The 23,477-nt window shown below is 39.5% G+C and overlaps 1 protein-coding gene across 1 annotated transcript in view; it reads right to left on the bottom strand.

The window, feature by feature from the left end:
* Positions 1-499: 499 nt before the first annotated feature.
* Positions 500-23,477, bottom strand: part of LOC311299306 (GTPase IMAP family member 8-like) — a gene marked incomplete at its 5' end in the record, with an annotated part of 29,720 nt that continues 6,742 nt past the window's right edge. Inside the window, one exon of the mRNA XM_084422814.1 lies at positions 500-2,031. Coding sequence (XP_084278940.1) covers positions 1,022-2,031 — 1,010 coding nt within the window. The 3' untranslated portion in view covers positions 500-1,021. The remainder of the gene's footprint in view (positions 2,032-23,477) is intronic.

Here is a 23,477-nt window from a genome sequence, read left to right as displayed (position 1 = left end):
GGAGTAAAATCAACCTAGGGTCCTTTGCACCATGACCTCGAGCCAAACACCCCCAGAAGCCTTTTTTCCCTTGGTTGAACATTATTAAAGTTAGATTTACAATAGTAATTTAAAATAGTAATTTACTGTAAAATCACAGCAGATATTTTACAGTGTTGTGTTCACTCATTCTTACTCAAGTTTTGATTCAGCCACAGAAACTACAGAAACGCTCAAACATGTAAAAACACAACTCAACATCTCTCCCTTTTCACAGAAATGCATAATATATAACACTTATTTTCAACATTTAGTGTCCTAAACCGGCACTATGCAGTGCATGCTGGGAAATAACCTAAACCTGACACAGAAAGTGTTCAAGCAAAGTTTTGAAAAATATAAAATGGATTGAATGTAATAACATTTAATGCAGATCACAATAAAACAAAAACAAAAAATAAATCAAGAACACTGTTGCTTTTGCTTCAGAGGTGACTGTGTCCAAATAATGTTTATATTACAGAAATATACAGTTCAAGATATCACAAATCATGCAGTTAGCTAACATGTATTAGTTTAAACATGTGTACTGCTGTTCACAACATTAAGCAAGGATAATCATGTGCATTTGATCTGATATAACAGTATAAGGGTAGGAGATGCAGTATATGAATGCTAGGCTAAAGAGAAGCGTCTTTAATCAGTGAGTCTGAGCCTCAGACATTATCAGAGACACTATTCCAGAGTTTAGGAGTTAAATGTGAAAACGCTCTCCCTCCTTTAGTGGACTCAGATATCCTTGGGAACTATAACATATTTATAGTCACCAGTCTTTTACAGTACTCTCACATGACTGCTAGGTTCATTATACTGTACATGTATTTGCCATTATAAGAAACATTAACTTTTGACTATTTCACAGATGGTTCAATTAATCAACAAGAAAAAAAAAAATCAATAGTAAGGAATAAAAGTTTTGAGTTCAGTTGAAGGAGCATGTCTAGATGTCAAGTCCACATTTATCTGACCATTACTAAACCTCTCACTGAACTCTACACATCTTCTGTCTTGCTAGTTTCTTTGTCGCTCTGAATGCAAGTGTTGCTGCCTCTATACGACTGATTCCTCTACTCTCAGCCTCCTTTATGGCTCTCTCTTCCTCTTCACGGGTCACTGTTATCTTATTATGTTTTCTGGCAGCAGCAACTATGTAGCCATCAATAATCTTTCTTAGGAATGAATCAGTAAAAGACAGCTCAGCTTCATACCGTGACTCCTCTACTAAACTCCAGTATATTTTCTGCCATTCTGTTTGAGGAACCTCTTTATGCTCCTGTTTGTACTGCTTCACTTTCTCATCTAACTTCTGCTTCTGAATCTCCTGAATGTGTTTCTCTGTTCTCTCAAACATGTCATTGGTGAAGTGTCTTCCTCCATTCTCTTCTACCATCTTCTCTACTTTACTGATCAGATCTTTGAACTGTGTGAGATTGGCAGACTCATTATCTATACAGAAGAACCGGTTTCCACAACTCTCTACAAGTTCTTCAAGATCTTTACCCTTACTATCCTGTAGAAACTGCTCAATGGTTTTGTTTTCTTTCTTTAACTGATCTTTGTGAGTAAAGAGGATTAAAGCGTATTTTTCCATCTGTTCTCCAAACACTTCTTTGAGCTGCTGTATTGTGTTTTTCTCCTCCTCAGTGAATCGACCCACTTTAATCACGATAATAAAAGCATGTGGTCCAGGAGAAGCGTATGTTACGCATTTCACTATTTCAGTTTTAAACTCCTCATCAGTGAGTTCAGTATCATAAAGTCCAGGAGTGTCGATCACTGAGATCTCTTTACCCATCCTCACTGTAGTTTCTGCCTGACACTGTTTCGTCTGAGAGTCTGAACCAGCTGTAGATTTAAAAACGTTTCTGCCGATGATGGTGTTTCCAGTGGCACTTTTCCCACATCCAGTTTTTCCCAGCAGAACCAGTCTGATCTGGTCTTTCCTCACAGGAATCTGATGCTCATCTTCAGCTGTTGAACTTTCTCCTGAAACTACAACACAACAATCACATCAATGTGGAATTTAATTAAATACAACCTTCCCTATCAGCTCTTCTCTTTTAAGATCAGTGATATTTACATATCAGGCATTAGCAGATGTTCTCAAACAGGTTATGAAATGCATTTTTTAAGTTATTTTATATTTCATGAGGTGCTCTTATAATGCTAGTGTGATTTTTACATCAAAAATGGTCATGATTCAGAAATAAAAATACATTTTTCCTTGCCTGATTTTAGCCTCTGATCTATTAATAAGAAATAGACACTTTTGGTCAGGGATAATATCAGTGAATTATCCTACTTTATGTCACTGAAACACATATCACCTAATCATCTTTGTTTCTGGTTCCCTTTGCAACAAATTATGTGTTTTGTTAAACACTGTTACAAAGACCACAAACTCACATAAAAGCCAAGAGTCAAACTGCCAACTAAATGAAATACTGATCATCATAATGGTGACCACACATGTTCAATAAACTTTTAAACCACTGTTAATGTCAATAAGATCTTCTGTAGACGTCTGACAGAAATAAAGTCAGTCTGTTTATTAATAAGTGAAGCTGGTAATGCTGTTTGTGGAGTTGTTTCATCCTCTGCTGAGATCTTCAGAGATTTAAAGGTCCTGTAGGACATCTGGGAAAATCCTAACTTTAGCCTGATAGCACTAAAAGCAAACGTATGCGAGAAGTGATTAAGGAAATAATGCGAGATCACGCGTGCGTGAGACCAAAATTGTTATTAAAAATGATAGCCCACAAGAAGATTGTGATCCAAATTGTCTGTGTGCTGATTTGCAGCGAAAAGGAGAAAAAGAAAAACAGATTATGCAGAAGGAAATGCTTGAGGAGAGCAAGGATTGTGTGTTTCTGCAAAGAGAGTTGGGGGTAAATAAATAATGTTGCAATGTGCTGCTGTTGCTGCTGGTCAAGCAAATGTTTGTGCTTTATTTCTGTTTGATATGATTGTAAATATATCTCTTAAATTGCTGATATTCTAGTCTATAACTCCTCCCCGAACATCCCGCTGTCCTGTATCTTGCTCTCTCATTGGCTGTCAATCATCGCCGATGTAGTTTTCAGTCAGAACACATTAGGCTTGTTTGAGATGCGCCTTGCCTCACCTGAATTGTAGTCAAGAGTAGCGGCTGCAGTGAGGGGAGGAGTGAAAAAAGTGCAGGCGAGACGGGCAGACCTCTCTTCTCGCAGTGGATCAGACACCTGTGAGAAGCCGGATATCGTGGGATTCACGCTTGTGCACGGTGTTGCTCATAAACTGGATGTAATTTAAGTTATGTTGCTTTTATATGAAAATAATTATAATGAACAAGACACCCATTTAATAACATACCAAATACGTGTTTATCAATAATTTTTACTTTAATTACAGACATGTTTTATATAGCCTATATATTTGTATAAATATGACAACAATCAAATAACCCATAGATCACACTGTCAGAGAGTTTGAGAATACTAACACATAATTTATACACATGAGATCAGAGTTTTAAAATCAAACATTTTAAAAGAGAACAGTTCATCACGGTTGTTTAAACCAATGAGCATTAAGCTGTGTCGTCAACAAGTCGTTTCCCATCATGCTTTTGATCATCAGTCGGTGGAGAGCAACTGCACTCGACTGCAGAATTCGACATGTCCGCCTTGCGCTCGCAAGAGTTTTTTGACATACGTCAGCATGACATCAGAGCCAGGCGGACCGCACTAGGACACATTTATAACCGGCATGCATCTCACGCTGATCATAGGTGATCGGTTCTGCACAGATTTTGCTCATCTCAAACAAGCCTATTCACACAGCAGGATTGCTAAATATCTCACGGATATTTTCTCAGATTCACACTGCGTGATTGTCACTCACGGGAACAAGCACCGATTTGCCTGTGATTTCGGGCATTTGTCGGCGATCTCCCAAAACCTTTTAGCGAGTGAAAATTGGGGCTAAAATCGTTCAGTGTGAAGAACTCAGCATAACACTCTTTAGAGCGGGACCACTTGTACTCTAAGCAGATTTCATTTAACTGACTAATTTAACTTAACTTAATTGTTTGTTTTTTTGACAGTTACAACATGCTCTACAATAGAACAAATTCAAACTTGCACTCTTCCATTCACATAGGTATACAGTTACTTTAATACAAAACAAAATCCTTCAAATGGCCCGGAGGTCTATGAACTCTCCCAGTCCTACTCATGTTTTGCTCAGACCCCTTAACTGAACATGGTGAGTCAGACAAAGCACTCAGATCTTTCTGATGAGAAACACACTCCTCTCCACCAGAAACTCCAGACTCCAGGGAAAGAGACTCAGGCTGTGAGTCCAGAACATTGGACAATGTCTGGTTCTGTGACACAAGAGAAACAGGCAATGTGTAAGGACACACCCTATTGTAATGCACAACCTGCGCCCTCTCACCAGAGTCAAAAGGATCTACATTCCGTTAAGTCAGTCCCTTTTCCCCACATGAATCCACCATGAATTGCACTATTTTATACGATCCCTTCCAATGGAGTGCCAGTTTCATGCGGCTCTCCTCTGGATTGTGGAGCCACACCATGGCACCTACATCATAGGGCTGGTGACGCAATCCAACATCATGGTACAGTTTTTGACGGTCTTGGGCTGCCCCACTGTGCATCCGTGCACTGCTAAAGGCAGAGTTCAGTTTTGTCAGCAATATGGAAACAAACTCAACATGTGATGCTGACATCTGAGGAACAAGAGCACGGGTGGGTAACAGTACATCAGCAGGGACCCGTGCAAGAAGTAAGGTGTGAAACGAGTGCTGGAGTGAGTCGTTGTGTTGTAAGCGAAAGCCACATGCTTCACATAATCGTCCCATTCCCCTCCATAGGTCAAAAGGGTCCTAGCCAGTTGATCAATCAGGGTCCGATTAAATCGTTCAACCATAACATCCGACTGCGGATGGTAGGGAGTGGTGCGTGTCTTTTTAATGCTCAGCAGATGACAGAAATTCTGAACCACCTCCGCCTCAAACTGATGACCCTGGTCCGAATGCAAAGTCTCTGGAACGCCATGAATCAGAACATAGTCCTCAAACAGACAACATGCTACTGTCTGTGCTGACTGATTAAAGCAGCGCTATGCAGCTTTGCCAATTTCTTCGCTGTTTTCTCGCTTTTTCTTCGCGGGTTTCTCTATAGAGCTCCCCCTACAGCTTCCGAATAGATATTTGACAAACACTGTCATCAAAACTCGTTGGCGACCTGGATGGTCTTTGGGATTGCATCACCCAGCTCAACGTATAAATTTTAAAATATTGCTGATTACTTACAAAGCACTAAATGGTTTAGCTCCGCAGTACTTGAGCGAGCTCTTAACGCATTATAGTCCTTCACGTCTATTGCGATCTAAAAATTCCGGCCAGTTGATAATACCTAGAATATCAAAATCGACTGCTTGAGGAAGATCCTTTTCCTATTTAGCACCAAAACTTTGGAACAGTCTTCCTAACATTGTCCAGGAAGCAGACACACTCTTGTCAGTTCAAAGCTAGACTAAAAACACACCTCTTTGACCTATCATACACATAACACATTATAGACTTTTACAATTCAATGTTAGGCTGCATAGATTAGGTCAGCCAGAACCGGGAACACTTCCCATAAATCCTGATGTACTCGTTACATCATAAGAAGAATGGCGTCTACGCTAATATTAGTCTCTTTGTTTATCTCGAGGTTTACCGCAGTCCGCCAGATCCAGGCCATATCCAGATGAAGGACCTGCGCCCGGATGCGACGACAGCACAGTCTTGAAATGTCAACTACAGTAGGCTCTTCCCTGTGAAGGCCTCCTTCCCCTCCCTTTACCTATCTACATATAAAGCGTTGTCGGGATAATTCCGGTTCGCGTGGCTACGTGGAAGTGCTAAAAAATCTGTATTATAAATTTGAAGGCCAGACAAGTAGTATGTTGAGGGTTGATTAGTAGGGAAGGAGTACACGCCTGCACACATATATTCAAACGCACATACCTATAGACTGAACTTGTAATGTGCATGTGGTCACTGGTTCACGTTTTTGAAGTTTTTTTAAGTTTGCGCAGAAAGAACTTAAGAATTTTCTGTTAAAACGGTGTCGTGTTAGCGGCCCCTAAGTTAATAACTAATGATCATTGCGACGGAAGTGAATCAATCAAACTAACTTTAGCTGGACAATAACTTTATTCTAGAGCTGCTATAAAGCCAAAACAATCTCTGTTACTTTAATTTCCTATTATCAATGTAAAGATGCTTTGGAACAATCTACATTATTAAAAGAGCTATATAAATGAAGATGACTTGACTTGACTTAAATTGTCATGTGAGTTGACAGCAGTCGCATCTCCTGCCAAATCAGTGACTTCAGAGGAACATGGAATGCCATCTGTTTGATTAGAACTCACCACATTCACTTCCAGTACCTCTTTAACACTGGCCTCTGCCTCGTTAGGGCCAGGTGTCTCAGGGCGGCGAGAAAGCGCGTCTGCATTCTTATGTTTTTTTCCATCTTTGTGTACAATGACCCAATTCAATGGATCAAGCTCCAGTATCCACCTCCCTCTTCTTCCTGTTGGATCATCATTAATGGACATACGTCAAAGTGCCAAGAGTGGTCTGTGATAATGGTAAATGAGGCAAGTCCAATGTAATGCTTGAATTCCCTTACTGCCCACACAATAGCCCACAACACACGATCAAAGGTGGACTAACGCCTTTGTGTGGAATTCAATGCCCAGCTGGCATAGGCTATGCGACCACACAAGTCCATCTCTGTCCTGGGCAAGAACTGCAGAACGGCCAGGTTGGATGCATCAGTGTAGATTTTAAAAGGCACACTGAAGTCAGGCAATACCACTACAGGATCGGATGACAACACACTTTTCAAAAGGTTAAATGATTTGTCTCAGTGATGACTCAGCATTCCACACAAAGGGCACATTTTTCCTGACGAGATGGTTTAGTGGAGCAGCGAGTTTAGAAAAATCCTTGACGAATCGTCTGTAATAGGAACACAGTCCCACAAAGGCTCTCACCTCAGAAGGAGAATGGGGAATTGACCAGTTCAAAACTTTCTCTGTGTTCTTTGGATCAGGTTGAAGACCTGTTCGAGAAACGACATGGCCAAGAAAGACCACATGATCTCTGGCAAGGTAACATTTGCCTAGATTTAGTCTCAAACCAGCAAATTGGATTCTTGAAATCACCTCTTTCAGGCTAGACAGGTGTTCTTCAAATGTTTTGTTATAAATTAAAATGTCATCGAGATATACCATGCAAATGTGCCACGGGAGCCCTCTGAGGACAAACTCCATTAAGCATTGAAATGTGGTGGGGGTGTTGGATAGGCCCATCAGCATGGACAGTAGTGTGTCATCCACATGGGGTAGAGGATGAGAGTCTTTAATAGTCACACTGTTTAATTGCCTGTAGTCTACACAAAAATGCCATGTTCCACACTTCTTTTTCACCAAAACAACTGGTGACGTCCAGGGACTACAGCTCTCCTCAATGACTCCATCTTCTAACAGGCCAGCCACTTTTTTCTCTATCTCAGCACGTTTTTTAGGGGAAGCACGATATGCACGCTGTTTGATAGGAGTCTGCTCACCAGTTCTGATGTGATGTTTTGCTAGTGCACATCTACTGGAATTCCATTTGGAGGAGCTGAAGATGTCATTGTATTCCAACAGCAATGCTGAAAGCGCAGCTCTCTCAGATTCAGAAATAGGTGACTCATCCAATGAGACAGGAGGCGTGACCCTGGAAAAGGTCACTGCAGCTACGTCAACTGGAGCATGAAACAGCGGAACATCTGAGTCATCAACTGTGTAAAACTCACCCAGGTGCATACCTTGTTTCAATTAAATGTCCTGTCCAGTAGGATTCAAAAAACAAACTTTTGTCAGTCCGTTGTGAATCATGGCAACTGTGTGAACCACTAGACCGGAAGAATCCGCCACATTGGGTTCCAGATAGCCAACAAAGTCACTAGCCAAATGGACTGTGTTGGGTGTACACACTTTAACTGCCACAACTGACTCACTGAGAGGTGGCAAGTTCATAGCGGTGGCCAGCGACACATTGCAGCACAGTGGAACAAAATCTTTGCTGGTAAGGAGAGGAACTGAGATGTCCCACAGTAGTAGCTTAGCATGGCCGAGGTCCAGTAAAGCATGGCTCCTCAACAAAAAGTCCCAGCAGAGCAACACAGTCTGTGTGGTTTCTCTTAGCACATGAAATACATGCTGCCACAACTCAGTTCCCAGCTGAAATGTTACTGTGATGGTGCCGAGTGTATCTAGCATTTGTCTATTCACAGCACAGGCTGACACATAGTCCTTTTTTAATAGCCGATTACGAAGTGTTGGAGTCCACTAACATCTGAACCTCCACACCTTCAATTCAATTCCTCTCACATAAGACACCAGCTCCTGGCCAGCATCCACAGTCACATTGATGTCTTTTGAAATTGAGTCACCATCATCAACATTGTCCATTACAGGGTCCACAGGCAGCATAGCTGGTGTTTGGGCCACAACATCAGCTAAAGTCTGTTTCCCAGCCCATTGCGGCGCTCCACCAGGAGACATGAAACGCACTCCCCGCTTTCTCGAGTCATCCTCAAAGCTGTTCCATCTGCGAGGACCGGGGCTAGGGCTGCGTCTTGCAGGAGACTGAGCAGAGTACGAGTCTTTATAACCACGAACATCCATACCTGGTGTACACTCATCAAAGTGTTGGAATGATTTCTTCTCAGGTGAACGGCCCCTCCGCACACTGTCAAAGACACGTGACTGGCATCCACGGCCCCCGCAGACACACTGGCAAATTCCACTCCATTCCACTCATCCATTGCTCTAGGACTCACACTGGATTTCAGTCTTGGTTTTCATCACCCAAGCGCCAATGTGACCGAGCATTCATACAGGGTTCGCCTAACACTCAGAAATAAGAAAACAATAAATGATAGCAGTTTGAACCCTTCTCCACTTTATTATACAACACCTCAGATCACCAACTCCAAAAACCTGTGACACTCCAGTACCAAGTGTGCATGACCCATGCCTATCTACGGCAAGCCCAGAGGGGAAAAATACATTGCATACACACATATACAACAAGCGCCAGTACATCCAAAATTTGTGCATCATAACAGAATTCAACAAAGTCTGTTACACCAGCAAACACTGGGAAAAAGATTTTTTTCTATATAATAAAAAATAAAAAAGTTGTTCATATTAATAAGGGAGGAATATTACCTTTTTTTATGTAATTTCCACCTACCCAAATCTAAACTCTGCCCATACACCCATATTTGACATTTATTTATTGAAGAGGAATAAACCCTTGAGATGAATCATCTCGTTTTCGAGGGGATCCTCAAATCCAGGTACAAAAATTGACATTGACCTTACAGCGGCAGTCAAATAAAACAAAAAACACAAACACAAATGAAACAGAAGACACATACACAACAAAGAAAAAAAAAACAACTTACTTTACGATAATAGTAAGTGCAGAAATATACACTCACCTAAAGGATTATTAGGAACACCTGTTTAATTTCTCATTAATGCAATTATCTAATCAACCAATCATATGGCAGTTGCTTCAATGCATTTAGGGGTGTGGTCCTGGTCAAGACAATCTCCTGAACTCCAAACTGAATGTCAGAATGGGAAAGAAAGGTGATTTAAGCAATTTTGAGCGTGGCATGGTTGTTGGTGCCAGACGGGCCGGTCTGAGTATTTCACAATCTGCTCAGTTACTGGTGTGAAAAGGGAAAAACATCCAGTATGCGGCAGTCCTGTGGGCGAAAATGCCTTGTTGATGCTAGAGGTCAGAGGAGAATGGGCCGACTGATTCAAGCTGATAGAAGAGCAACTTTGACTGAAATAACCACTCGTTACAACCGAGGTATGCAGCAAAGCATTTGTGAAGCCACAACACACACAACCTTGAGGCGGAAGGGCTACAACAGCAGAAGAACCCACAGGGTACCACTCATCTCCACTACAAATAGGAAAAAGAGGCTACAATTTGCACGAGCTCACCAAAATTGGACAGTTGAAGACTGGAAAAATGTTGCCTGGTCTGATGAGTCTCGATTTCTGTTGAGACATTCAGATGGTAGAGTCAGAATTTGGCGTAAACAGAATGAGAACATGGATCCATCATGCCTTGTTACCACTGTGCAGGCTGGTGGTGGTAATGTAATGGTGTGGGGGATGTTTTCTTGGCACACTTTAGGCCCTTTGGGCAATTGGGCATCGTTTAAATGCCACGGCCTACCTGAGCATTGTTTCTGACCATGTCCATCCCTTTATGGCCACCATGTACCCATCCTCTGATGGCTACTTCCAGCAGGATAATGCACCATGTCACAAAGCTCGAATCATTTCAAATTGGTTTCTTGAACATGACAATGAGTTCACTGTACTAAAATGGCCCCCACAGTCACCAGATCTCAACCCAATAGAGCATCTTTGGGATGTGGTGGAACGGGAGCTTTGTGCCCTGGATGTGCATCCCACAAATCTCCATCAACTGCAAGATGCTATCCTATCAATATGGGCCAACATTTCTAAAGAATGCTTTCAGCACCTTGTTGAATCAATGCCACGTAGAATTAAGGCAGTTCTGAAGGCGAAAGGGGGTCAAACACAGTATTAGTATGGTGTTCCTAATAATCTTTTAGGTGAGTGTATAATGCATAACTCATACAAACAAGACATTTACTCAAGACTCTTTAAAAGTTGCTCATTCATCCCTCAACAAAGTAAACACATGAAATATATATGTACCAAAACACACATAGACACCAGTAAACACGTATGCACACATAAATGTAAAGGATTAATGCACCATGCTTAACCCTCTGGGGACCAAGGTGTTTTTGGGGCCCTTGAGATGTTCTGACATGCCTTGACATTTGTGGTTTTTTCAGTTATTTATAAACATGTTAATGGCTAAGGTGTAAATTCACTCTATATAGCAAAAACAGGGCTACCATAATATGCGAGCAACGTGTATGTAGATGTTTGTATTTTTAAGAGAATAATGTTTATGCGTGGTTATTGGAAAAAATAAAAATGAAAGTTGCTGAATTAAGACCACAAAACACATATTAAATATGTGTCCACAAGACTTTTGACTAATGGATGTTGTCCCTTTGAGTTCTAGCTTCAAAATTATGTGAAAATAGTCTTGCTTTATCGTTCACAAAAAAAAAAAACATTGATTTAACCCTCTGGGGACCAAAAACGCGCCCGCGCGTTTTGCTCGGTTTTTTTTTTTAGCAATGAAAATAAACACTAAATGCTCTGCTAATTTTGATCTTTCATTTTCGTGTAATACATCAATCGATCCTGTTAAGTGTGTATTTTTTTTCTGTATACTCACAATAAAAATAAAGTGTTTTGCTTTTTGACAAATAAAGAAAAAATAACATGATGCGATTTCTGCCTTCTCTCTGTCAGTAAACTCCCATTTGAAACGCGTTCGAAAATGATCTATAACTCCGCGAAAATTCAGTCAAACAGGCAAACAGACCCACGGGCATAAAGCTTGAGATCGCATCTTTTAAATGAAGTCATTTATATAAAAAACAAATATTCTCAGCTTCTGTAATCTGTATAAAAAGAGAGCGACTCCAGTCGACCTCATTACGAGATGATTCACAGTAATGTGACCACTCCCTGGAGAGCGCGTGCTATTCAAACGCAAATTCTGAGAACTATTTCAGACCTATGAAACGCCCACATCAGCTGTAAACACAGCGCGCCGCGACTCCTCGCGAGTGAGACATTATAGCCTACCTTATGGAGAAAAGATTCTTCAGAACAGTGCTGATGAGGAGCAATATCTCCTGAAATGAGGAGCAGATTCCGCTGAGGAGTGAGGTAGGCTGTTTTCTTTTCTCACGTGTGGAATAACGTTATGGAATAACGTTAGTGTAGGCCTATGTAAACCGCAAAAAGATGAATCCCATTTCTATAATATGACTCGCCTTTCTGTGAGATGAATGAAGGGGACATATTTGTAAAGACTGTTTAGCCTAAATATGAATCGCGCGTCTGTGTGTAAAATAATAAACTGCTTTGCTATAGCCTACTGAGATGAGTAAAAATCAACTGGAATATGTTGAAATAAAATGTATTTGTATAAGCAACGTATTAAACTGCAAATTAGCATTTATATGCCCTAATATTTCATAAAAACAACATTACAGTCAGGCGAAGTATGAAAGACAACATTTTGTTGACTAGACTAGGGTACAGTTTTTAGGCTACTGTAGAATATACCGCCACATCAAAAAAGCTTTTGTTTAGCAATTTCTGCTCATATCTAACATTATATATATATAATATATATATATATATATATATATATATATATATATATATATATATATATATATATACTATTTTTGTCAAAAATAAAGTCATAGACTAAGATGTTAGATGTTCCAATGTTGGCTGATGTCACGGGTGACAAAATGCTGGGAAAAGCGGAACCTTTGTTTTCTTTCCATGTTCCCCGGGGGGAATTATTTTGGTGTAACGCCTCACTCCGGTTCCGGGTGTAGCGGAGATATTGTCCAAACTAATTACCGCCGATGCACGACAGGTGTGAGGGAGAGAGGAGCGGTGTTTGCACAGGCTTTCCGCTTCACAAGAGGAGGATAAAAGAGCCATTCGAAGTTGAGTTGAGGTCGAGGTTGGAACTGGTAAAAGTCAATCGGTGTTCAGTTGATCAGTTGTTTGGCTGGGTCTCTGTCGTTGTGTTTTGGGGTAGAATATCTCCTGTTTGAGTGCTCACTTTGGACGTTGTAATCCTGGAAATTCGTGTAAGTGAAGAACTGCCATTGGAGTCTGTCGTTAGAGCTGCTTGTGGAATATTACTGGATTGAACTGCTGCTTGGATCTGCGCTGGAAGAGGAAGAGAGAAAGATAAGTGAATCAATTACATCGTTGAATCAAATGTAAAGCTTGAAGAAAAGACTGTGAATGTGAAATTTACTGTTGAGGAGGACATCTGTTTCAGATACATTGGAGAGGAATTGAGAGTTGAATATTCCCATTGAAATGCATGGATGAAGCGAGGCTTCTGATCAGCCCTACTGTGTGAGTGATTTGCAGTTGTTTGCCTTACCTGATGCACGTCGAATTAATGCTGTGGATTTGTAGTGAACACGAGTGCTGTGTGCTATGCTGAGAAGAGTCTCCCAACGCCTGCTTTCATTCTTGTGAAATGATCTACTTGTCCCCATCCAAATTCCAGAACGATACAACTGAACTGTTGAAGTAATGCTTTGTATTATCCTCTCTTCCACTGAGTATTGTCGTGAAGTAATCCCTCATTGAAGGCTCCTGTTAACCCTCTCTCTCTCTGAAATTACAAGTCTCGTGAAGAACCGTATGGCTGTGGAAAAGTCTGAACCGTTATACTTACTGATGGAGCTCTGAAGATGTACAACATCGCTGGTAAAGCTGCCTATTGAGTCTCTCGCTAATGTCTGATGAAAGTGTTTGATGCTGAGGGAAGAATCCTGAAAGAATCTGCTGTTGGACGAAGAAACATTACCTGTTACTTACCGTCCGAGACCTGCAGATGTGCAGCAACGCTGTGAAGTGAGTTTTAAAGTCGCAATTCCCCTCTCACGTTCTGATAAGAGAAGCTGCTGTTAAGAGAAGAAATCTTACCTGTTACCTACCGTCTGAGTCCTGCAGATGTGCAGCAACGCTGTGAAGTAAGTTTTAAAGTCACGATTTCCCTTGCATGTCCTGATAAGAGAATCTGCTGCTGGGCGAAGAAACATTGCCTGTTACTTACCGTCTGAATCCTGCAGATGTGCAGCAACGCTGTGGAGTAAGCCTTCCCAGCCACTATTACACCATTGGGTCTCGAAGACAGTGAATAATCGATCCAGCGGCTACTCCGGTCGAATAGCCTTAGAAGACAAGAGTTGCTTATTCTTTCCTCAAGTTGATTATTATTCAATAAAGATTGTTACTTGTGAACTCAATTACTTGCCTCCTCCTTTGTCCGTCTGTTGCGTGCCTGTGGTGTCGGCTCCTCACGGTGGTGTCTGGAGTCAGGGGCGGCTGGTCATCCGAGTCCGCCCCAGCCTGCACCGGTGACACTATATTCAAACTAATGAATACATATGATAAAATGTAGGCCTATAATCGTTTTTTTTTTTTTTTTTTTTTTTACAAAGAAAGAGTACACTTGAAATATTGTTGAAATTGTAATTATTGTTGTAATTGTAACATTTTTAATAAAATAGCAAAACATATTTACAAGAGAGATGTAAGCGAAATCTTAAATGGTCAATATAAGTCTTCTTCTAAATACATCTTTTGTCCTTGCATTGTGGCTCAGTCAGTGTCACACCTGAATGAATGGGCATTAGGCAGAGTCATTATGCAGAGTGGGTGGGACAAACTACTCCTCCTCCACGCCCCCCTCGCATAATGGCTTTCCAAGCAAAACCTGTTTTACACCATTTAAATCAATGTATTTTTTTTGTGAACGATAAAGCAAGACTATTTTCACATAATTTTGAAGCTAGAACTCAAAGGGACAACATCCATTAGTCAAAAGTCTTGTGGACACATATTTAATATGTGTTTTGTGGTCTTAATTCAGCAACTTTCATTTTTATTTTTTCCAATAACCACGCATAAACATTATTCTCTTAAAAATACAAACATCTACATACACGTTGCTCGCATATTATGGTAGCCCTGTTTGTGCTATATAGAGTGAATTTACACCTTAGCCATTAACATGTTTATAAATAACTGAAAAAACCACAAATGTCAAGGCATGTCAGAACATCTCAAGGGCCCCAAAAACACCTTGGTCCCCAGAGGGTTAAATGGTGTAAAACAGGTTTTGCTTGGAAAGCCATTATGCGAGGGGGGCGTGGAGGAGGAGTAGTTTGTCCCACCCACTCTGCATAATGACTCTGCCTAATGCCCATTCATTCAGGTGTGACACTGACTGAGCCACAATGCAAGGACAAAAGATGTATTTAGAAGAAGACTTATATTGACCATTTAAGATTTCGCTTACATCTCTCTTGTAAATATATTTTGCTATTTTATTAAAAATGTTACAATTACAACAATAATTACAATTTCAACAATATTTCAAGTGTACTCTTTCTTTGTAAAAAAAAAAAAAAAAAAAAGATTATAGGCCTACATTTGATCATATGTATTCATTAGTTTGAATATAGCCAACATTGGAACATCTAACATCTTAGTCTATGACTTTATTTTTGACAAAAATAGTATATATATATATATATATATATATTATATATATTATATATATATAACGTTAGATATGAGCAGAAATTGCTAAACAAAAGCTTTTTTGATGTGGCGGTATATTCTACAGTAGCCTAAAAACTGTACCCTAGTCTAGTCAACAAAATGTTGTCTTTCATACTTCGCCTGACTGTAATGTTGTTTTTATGAAATATTAGGGCATATAAATGCTAATTTGCAGTTTAATACGTTGCTTATACAAATACATTTTATTTCAACATATTCCAGTTGATTTTTACTCATCTCAGTAGGCTATAGCAAAGCAGTTTATTATTTTACACACAGACGCGCGATTCATATTTAGGCTAAACAGTCTTTACAAATATGTCCCCTTCATTCATCTCACAGAAAGGCGAGTCATATTATAGAAATGGGATTCATCTTTTTGCGGTTTACATAGGCCTACACTAACGTTATTCCATAACGTTATTCCACACGTGAGAAAAGAAAACAGCCTACCTCACTCCTCAGCGGAATCTGCTCCTCATTTCAGGAGATATTGCTCCTCATCAGCACTGTTCTGAGGAATCGTTTCTCCATAAGGTAGGCTATAATGTCTCACTCGCGAGGAGTCGCGACGCGCTTTGTTTACAGCTGATGTGGGCGTTTCACAGCTCTGAAATGGTTCTCAGAATTTGCGTTTGAATAGCACGCGCTCTCCGGGGCGTGGTCACATTACTGTGAATCATCTCGTAATGAGGTCGACTGGAGTCGCTCTCTTTTTATACAGATTACAGAAGCTGAGAATATTTGTTTTTTATATAAATGACTTCATTTAAAAGATGCGATCTCAAGCTTTATGCCCGTGGGTCTGTTTGCCTGTTTGACTGAATTTTCGCGGAGTTATAGATCATTTTCGAACGCGTTTCAAATGGGAGTTTACTGACAGAGAGAAGGCAGAAATCGCATCATGTTAATTTTTCTTTATTTGTCAAAAAGCAAAACACTTTATTTTTATTGTGAGTATACAGAAAAAAAATAGACACTGAACAGGATCGATTGATGTATAACACGAAAATGAAAGATCAAAATTAACAGAGCATTTAGTGTTTATTTTCATTGCTAAAAAAAAAAAACGAGCAAAACGCGCGGGTGCGTTTTTGGTCCCCAGAGGGTTAAAATAGGTTTTAATTAATCCCATGTAAGGGTATCAACTCAGTGGTAACCACTGTAAAGCAGTAGTGACCACCGAAAATGCTCCAGCATCTGTCCTGACCTGTTCCCTCAAACCAGCACAGAGATATAAAAAAAAAAAAAAAACAATTGCATGTATTCTGAAGATGTTGAACTAAGGCATTTTTAAACATTGGAAAGGAAATCAAAGAACGAATTGAAATTGGAAGGTTATTCCACTCATACTGTGCTTTATATTGAAATGCATGTCTTCCTATTTCTTTATTGATTTGAGGAATAAGAAAATAAATTTGATAATTGTGTCGCAAGTTATAAAACAAACTAAATGGAATTAGATATTGCTTTAAATAGGAAGGATAGTCCATATAAATACATTTAAAAATAAATTGTAACCAATGAAAATGCCTTCTATCTGGTAGGGTCAGCCAGGACAGTTGATGGTACATTTCACAATGGTGTGTTCTATAGGGGCAGCGGAGAATAAATCTACACAGGCTATTGTAGGCAGTGGCTGTAGTATTTTGATATACGATGTCGGCATAATCCAAGATTGGCAATATAAGTTGAGAAATAATTATTTTTCTGACAAGAAAATTAAAACAGTTAATTGACTGGTATAAAATTCTAAGTGAGCAGTTGAGCTTATTAGTTATATTATGTACATGAGTGCTAAAAGAAAGATCAGAGTCAAGCCAAAGGCCAAGATACTTGACTTGCCTAGTAGATTTTATGAGAGTTTGACCAAGAAAAATTATTTTTAGTGAATTTTCAGATGATGGATTCAGCTTTTTTTGAAAAAGCATTGAATATGATTTTGATTTGTTAAGTAGAAGCTTGTTGGACAATAGCCACCGCTGGACTGAATCAAAACCATTTTGTAGTGTAGTGCTGATGTCATAAATATTAGGTTTGGAGCAATAAATGACCGTGTCGTCAGCATAAAGTTGGATATTGCATTCAGTGCAGCTATGTGGAAGATCATTGATAAATATCGAAAATAGTAAAGGCCCTAGAGAGGAACCTTGAGGAATTCCTCTGTCAATGCCAGTGAAATAAGAGATGCTGCCCCCAAAGGACACACACTGGTGACGATTATGTAGATAAGAATTGAACCAAAGCAAAGAAGAAGTAGACAGACCAACAGAATACAATTTGTCTAACAATAAATAATGATCAACTAAATCAAAAGCTTTAGTAAGATCTAAAAATAATGCACCTGTACACATACGATTATCAAAACTCGAAAACACATCGTTAGAAAATTTAAAGGGACACTAGGTAACTTTTGAACCTTAACTGAACAGCTTCGGAGTCAGTGGAATGGTTATATTACTTATTTCGGGTTGAATGGTGGTGGTTTCACACCCCCCTGGTGCCCGAGAGCGGAAAAAACTCACTTGCAACTTTGGGCCGGCGGGTCGGCGTCAGGAAGTATCGCGTGATATCAGGTCTCGCGATGTAACGAATTGCTTGACGGCACTGCACATGTACACGCCCCTATTCAAGCACCGGCGGGCTAGCTATAAGCAAAGGGCAACGATAGATTGAGTTATGGCTGAGGCTGAGCCTGTAAAAAAGAAGCAGAAAGCTAGGAAATCTTTGTCGGAGGACCAACGAAAGAGGAAACGGGAGACTGACCGAGCAAGAAGTCAGACTCGAGTAAATATATCGGACCGGCTTTTTCAGAATGGTGAGAACTGAGAGAAACAGAAGCCTGCAAAATGGATGCTGATCCTGCTGTTGCACTTGTAAGTTAAGTATCTTTGGAATAAACTGTGTTTAATATTTAAATTTCAAGTAATTGCAACCTCAGGATGTTTGCTATTGTCTGTAAAGGTTTTTATTATGATCGCTGTCTGTTAGGGGCTTACTAGTACGCTAGATACTATAACTTTGATGTTAGCATTGTCATTAGCAAACATGTTTGATTTCTGTAGTTGTTTGGCAGTTCCTCTGTCGGTTTTATTTGTGTAACTTACACTTTTATTTTATGTCACTAAGTCAACGCGTCTGATAGTAACGTTAGGCAATATCAGACGCGCAAAATGTTGCACATTTCATGATCGAGCTAGAAAAAACGTTCTGATGTTTTCTTAGACAAGCAAAGGTAAACCATCATTCTACCAGATGAACTTATAGACCTTGCTAATATAACTTTAGACAAATATTAGCCTCCGATATATATATTTTTTTTTATGCTCATGCCCATTCTCCCAAAAACAAACAAACAAACAAACACGAAAGCAGTAGTTCGCCTCGTTCATATCGTTCGTTCCCGGTAAAAATACTAGTATGCATGACAACACAATAAATAAAAAAATCGCCATCAGTTGGAAAGAAAGTATTGCTTTACTTGCCTCGGTAGACATAACTGGTTTTGAAATAGCCGGTTCCTCTGCTCAGGTAGGTTGACAGCTGATCAGCTGGGTTGCTCGTGGTGAGGGACAACAGTTCGTTTTTATGACAGAGTGTTTGAAAGCATTATACTACCAGACACTAGGGGGAGCTCGTAGAGAAAAAACACTCAGACTTGCATAATGCCCCTTTAAGAAGTGCTGTAGTGGTAGAAAAATGTTTTCTGAATCCAGATTTGCATTGAGATAATAGAATATTGTCGGCTAAATAATTCGATAATTGGAAAAAGATTATTTTCTCAAAAACTTTTACAACACTATTGTTGATTTAGATGGGTCTGTAGTATTACTATTAATATTAATATATTAATAGTCTATTAATTTTGTGAAGTGTTTTCCCCCCAAGAAGAAGATTTTTTTTTGAGAATTTAACATGTAAATTAAGCATTCTGGTGCATTCCGACAAAAAAAAAAAAAAAAAAAAAAAAAAAATTAGGGAAAAGACAGGTAAAAAATCACATTTATTAATACCAATTAAACATTTTGGTACACCAGCCACAACTTGGTCAAAATGTTTATTTCTTCTGTCTTTTTGCCTGCACAAGTCTTTCAAGTGCCAATTTTTGCTGCTTAGCAATGTGTCTCTTTCTTGCTATATGTTCTTCCTGGCAGTCGAACTCCAACCTCCTCTCTCTGACTCTCAGCAACTTCCTTTGTCGCTGGGCCTTGTCTCTTACTCCTGCAGAACTGATGTTGCTGCACAGCTTCATGTCTACCTCCCCAAGCTTAACCCTTTGGGGTCTGAGTTGTTTTCTGGGCCCTGGAGGTGTTCTGACATGCTCTGACATTTGTGGTTATTTCTGTTACTTGTGACATTTTCATGGCTAAAATCTAATTACACTGTATTCAGCACAAACTCTGCTACAATAATATATCAGCAGCATGTATGTAAAAGTTTGTAGTTTTGAGATAATGACATTTATGTGTGGTTTGTGAAAATACAAAAAAAATTCTCACTGAAATAAGGCCATAAAACCCATACTGATTATTTATTCACAAGACTTTTGAAAATTGTATGACGTAGCCTAAAATATTTGCTCTAAAACTATGTGAAAATCACCCTGACTGCTCATTCAGATAAGACAATATATTGATTTAAAAATGTTACGACGTGTTTTGTGTAAGAAAGCTTTATGCGGGAGGTCATTAATATGTATTGTTTTCACACCTGAGAAAGACAAAGACCCTCCCCTAACGGCCCAATTAGGAGCTATCAGGCCCTGTCATTCTGAGCAAACTTGCACAAAGAATGAGGAGATTTAAAAAAGAATGGCTTTTAAATTGTTTGGATTTATTTACAACACAACATAATCCAAAGATACACAACAAATGCCAAAAAAGCACTTATTGAAAACAATGATCCAAAGACAGAGACCTTTGTGCCATTCCTAAAAACATTGTACTTACCTTTCATTTCCAAGGTGTTTCATTTTCACTTTACCATGTTCATGTACAGAGACTAATGTGAATGTTGAAGTCAGCAGGACTCAGTGGCATCTGGGCCCTGAAAAAAAAAAAGTGAACATACTGATATCAAGAGAAAGTCCTGCACGATTTTGGGAATAAATTTTAGTTTTTTTCTGGTTAAAATTGCTTTTTAAAATTCACAGAATACACACACACAGATGTTTCCAACAATATATAATATAATGAACACCAGGTTTGTTGTGCCTTGTAGGCATAAGCTATGCGCAGTGCTGGATAAAATAATAATAACAATAACCTATAGCAGTATAAATCTTCCAAAAGATTTCAGTAACAACTAAGCTAGAGAAAAATATATTGATTATCATGTTACTTCAAATGTTTCCAATCGTTATGATGATATGAAATGAGATAATAGTAAAAACATGAAGCCGTTTGGTGCGTTTTGCTTTTCAAATGCGATCGCGATCCAAAATATGATACATTCAAACGCGATCGCGCTTCAAAATATGATACATTCAAACGCGATCGCGCTCAAATATAAAACATTATGGTTACCATATACATATCTACGTTTGAGCAGATATTCACAAACACAGTAACAGTAAACACGGGTCTAAATATTATAATATTCCCCATATATCTAGCAACAGTTCTGCTGCAATGTGAAATTTATGCAACAATAACAAACTAATATGTAAGAATTTCTTACCTTACATCTTTCTTGTCTTCAAATCGCGTTCTTCTTCTTCTGAGGTAAATCCAATGTAAGCTCAGGCGCGTCTTTCAAACTCGAAGAAAAGTGAAGTGAAGTGTTTTGGTGTTTTGTTTTTGAGGTAATGAGCGAGTTCGCGTTCCATGTGGAGATTTGCATGTGAATCTCTTTTGCGCTCTTGGGCGTGGTCAAATTAAAAATAATTAGGAAGCGTTTGAGAAGCTGGACATCTTGTTGGTTTTATACAAATTACTTAAACAGAGAATATTTGTTTTCAGTTTGAATACGATCATTTAAAAGTACACACTTAAATGTTTATAAAGGTATATGGCTCATAAATGTGTGACAAGTATTCGCTGAGTTTTGTTTCAGTTTATAGATGTGCTCAAGAAAAAAAGTTCACCACGACGGAGAGGCAGAACGCACACCCTGTTTGTTTTCTTTATTTTACAAAAGCACAATGTTTTGATTTTATTGTAAGTGGACACATACAAAAGTAGAAATATCACAGATTATTTTTTATATTTCTTTTTTCTGTATGACCATAAATGATGGAGTAATTTAAGTTTATAGTGCTACAATGTGGAGAAAATCCAGCAAAACGCGCCTGCGCGTTTGCCGACCTCAGAGTGTTAACATCATCCATCCTGAACATCTCTATGGCAGTCTGATTCCTGTACAGCAAAGTGTACTTGACAGTCTGGATGGAACTGAATGTATCGATGTTTATGCTGGTGCGTCTTGGGTCTATAATGTCACCCATCAGATTGAAGGACGATTCCACCAAGGGACCATGGAAGAAGGACAAGGCAGCTTTTACAGCTTGGCACAGGCCTGGATGTTTTTCTGTTTCAAAGACTGAGGCCCACCATGTCACAATATCATTTACGTCTGTGAAAGTGGGCAGGGTCTGGTCCACACTATAATGAAGAATCTCCTGGTGAGTGTCAGCTTCAGGTGCCAGCATGTGACTCAACATTTGTGTGAGCTGAGCTTCTTTAATTCAAACACATTCTGAGAGTGCCCTCTCACAACTGGATCCATGGTAGACAAACACTGCAGGGTCTTGCTCTGCAAAGGCAGCTTTTTCTGCAGGTATTTGGCACATGTAATGTATGCCCTGGCCTGGAGACTTGTTGAAGGAATGGCTTCAGTAGCTAAAACAGATCAACAACAAGCACACATACACTAGTGTACATATAATCATGCAAACACAGCAGAGGCTCCAAATTAATCATTCCAGTTACTCACAGCGTGTTGTGGATGAGCCACTTTGAACCGATCCTCGTCTCGTCCAACATACATTTCTCTCGCAGGTAGTAGTTTGCCATCAAAGTCCAGAGTAGTCAGAGCTTTGGGCATTGGATTCAGGTGTTCAGACTGGACAAAGCAGGCAAGGAAGTTTGTGAAAACTTGCAGCTGTTTGTCGTGCAGTTTATGGATAAGTGTCTGACTGCCCTGTGAGGAAAATAACATGAAGGTGTGGGTTAATGTACATAAATTAACACAAAGAATCAGATCTTTGGGTCTCAAGTCTAAGGTCCTACAAAGAAAGTGTTCTCAGTAATTATTAAACATGAGATTGCTATAATTTATTTTTTGAGGCCAGCCACCACAGAATTCAGTTACATTTTTATCATCATAATCCAAATGTCATAATTTGGGATTTTAAAACTTTTTTTTTCTCATTCTGATTAGATAAAAAGCTTGATGGGATATGTACCATTCATTTGAGTCAAACTGTCAGTGGAGGACTAATTCTGTAACTCACCTGGAACACCATGACATATTCTTTAAGGATTGGCTGCACTCCTGTATAAACACTGAGGTGCAGCTCAGTTGTGGTGGCTTCATGCCACACTTTCTGAACCACCCTCTTCTTCCGGTCTTTTCCAAGCTGAGCCATTCCTGAAGAAAATAAATAAATAAAATCAAGGGTTCTTGAAAATCCTTTGGTTACCATAGTGCAGGTAGGCAATCAGAACCAAAGAATAACAACTGTGATGAGTTACCTTTTTTGCCGAGGTCTTCGTGAAAGAACTAAATCTGTGTCTGTGCCTTTTCCCTTACGTTGTAAGATGCTGCATGGGGTCCTTGTAGAGTGCCTTGTCTTCTCTGTCCATGAAGCCGTAGTAAAGGATCTTACAGGCAGGAAGCACCTCTGGGTGCTAATGGCAACATCATAAGCCAATAGCCAGTGGTGCTGAACAAACCTTTTGGAAGCTGAACCAGGAATGCTCATGAACTCACATATCTCTCTGAGGTACATCAGCTGATAAAAAGAGACAATGGAACACATTTGTTAAGTTCACTAAGGTCACATGTACTTGGCTGACATGCTGAAGACACACTGTAACTTTTACTGGGTAAAATTAAGTTGT

This window comes from Rutilus rutilus (assembly GCF_951802725.1).
Source record: "Rutilus rutilus genome assembly, chromosome: 1".
In the NCBI taxonomy this organism is placed as follows: Eukaryota; Metazoa; Chordata; class Actinopteri; order Cypriniformes; family Leuciscidae; genus Rutilus; species Rutilus rutilus.
This window is presented reverse-complemented; position numbering and strand designations above follow the sequence as displayed.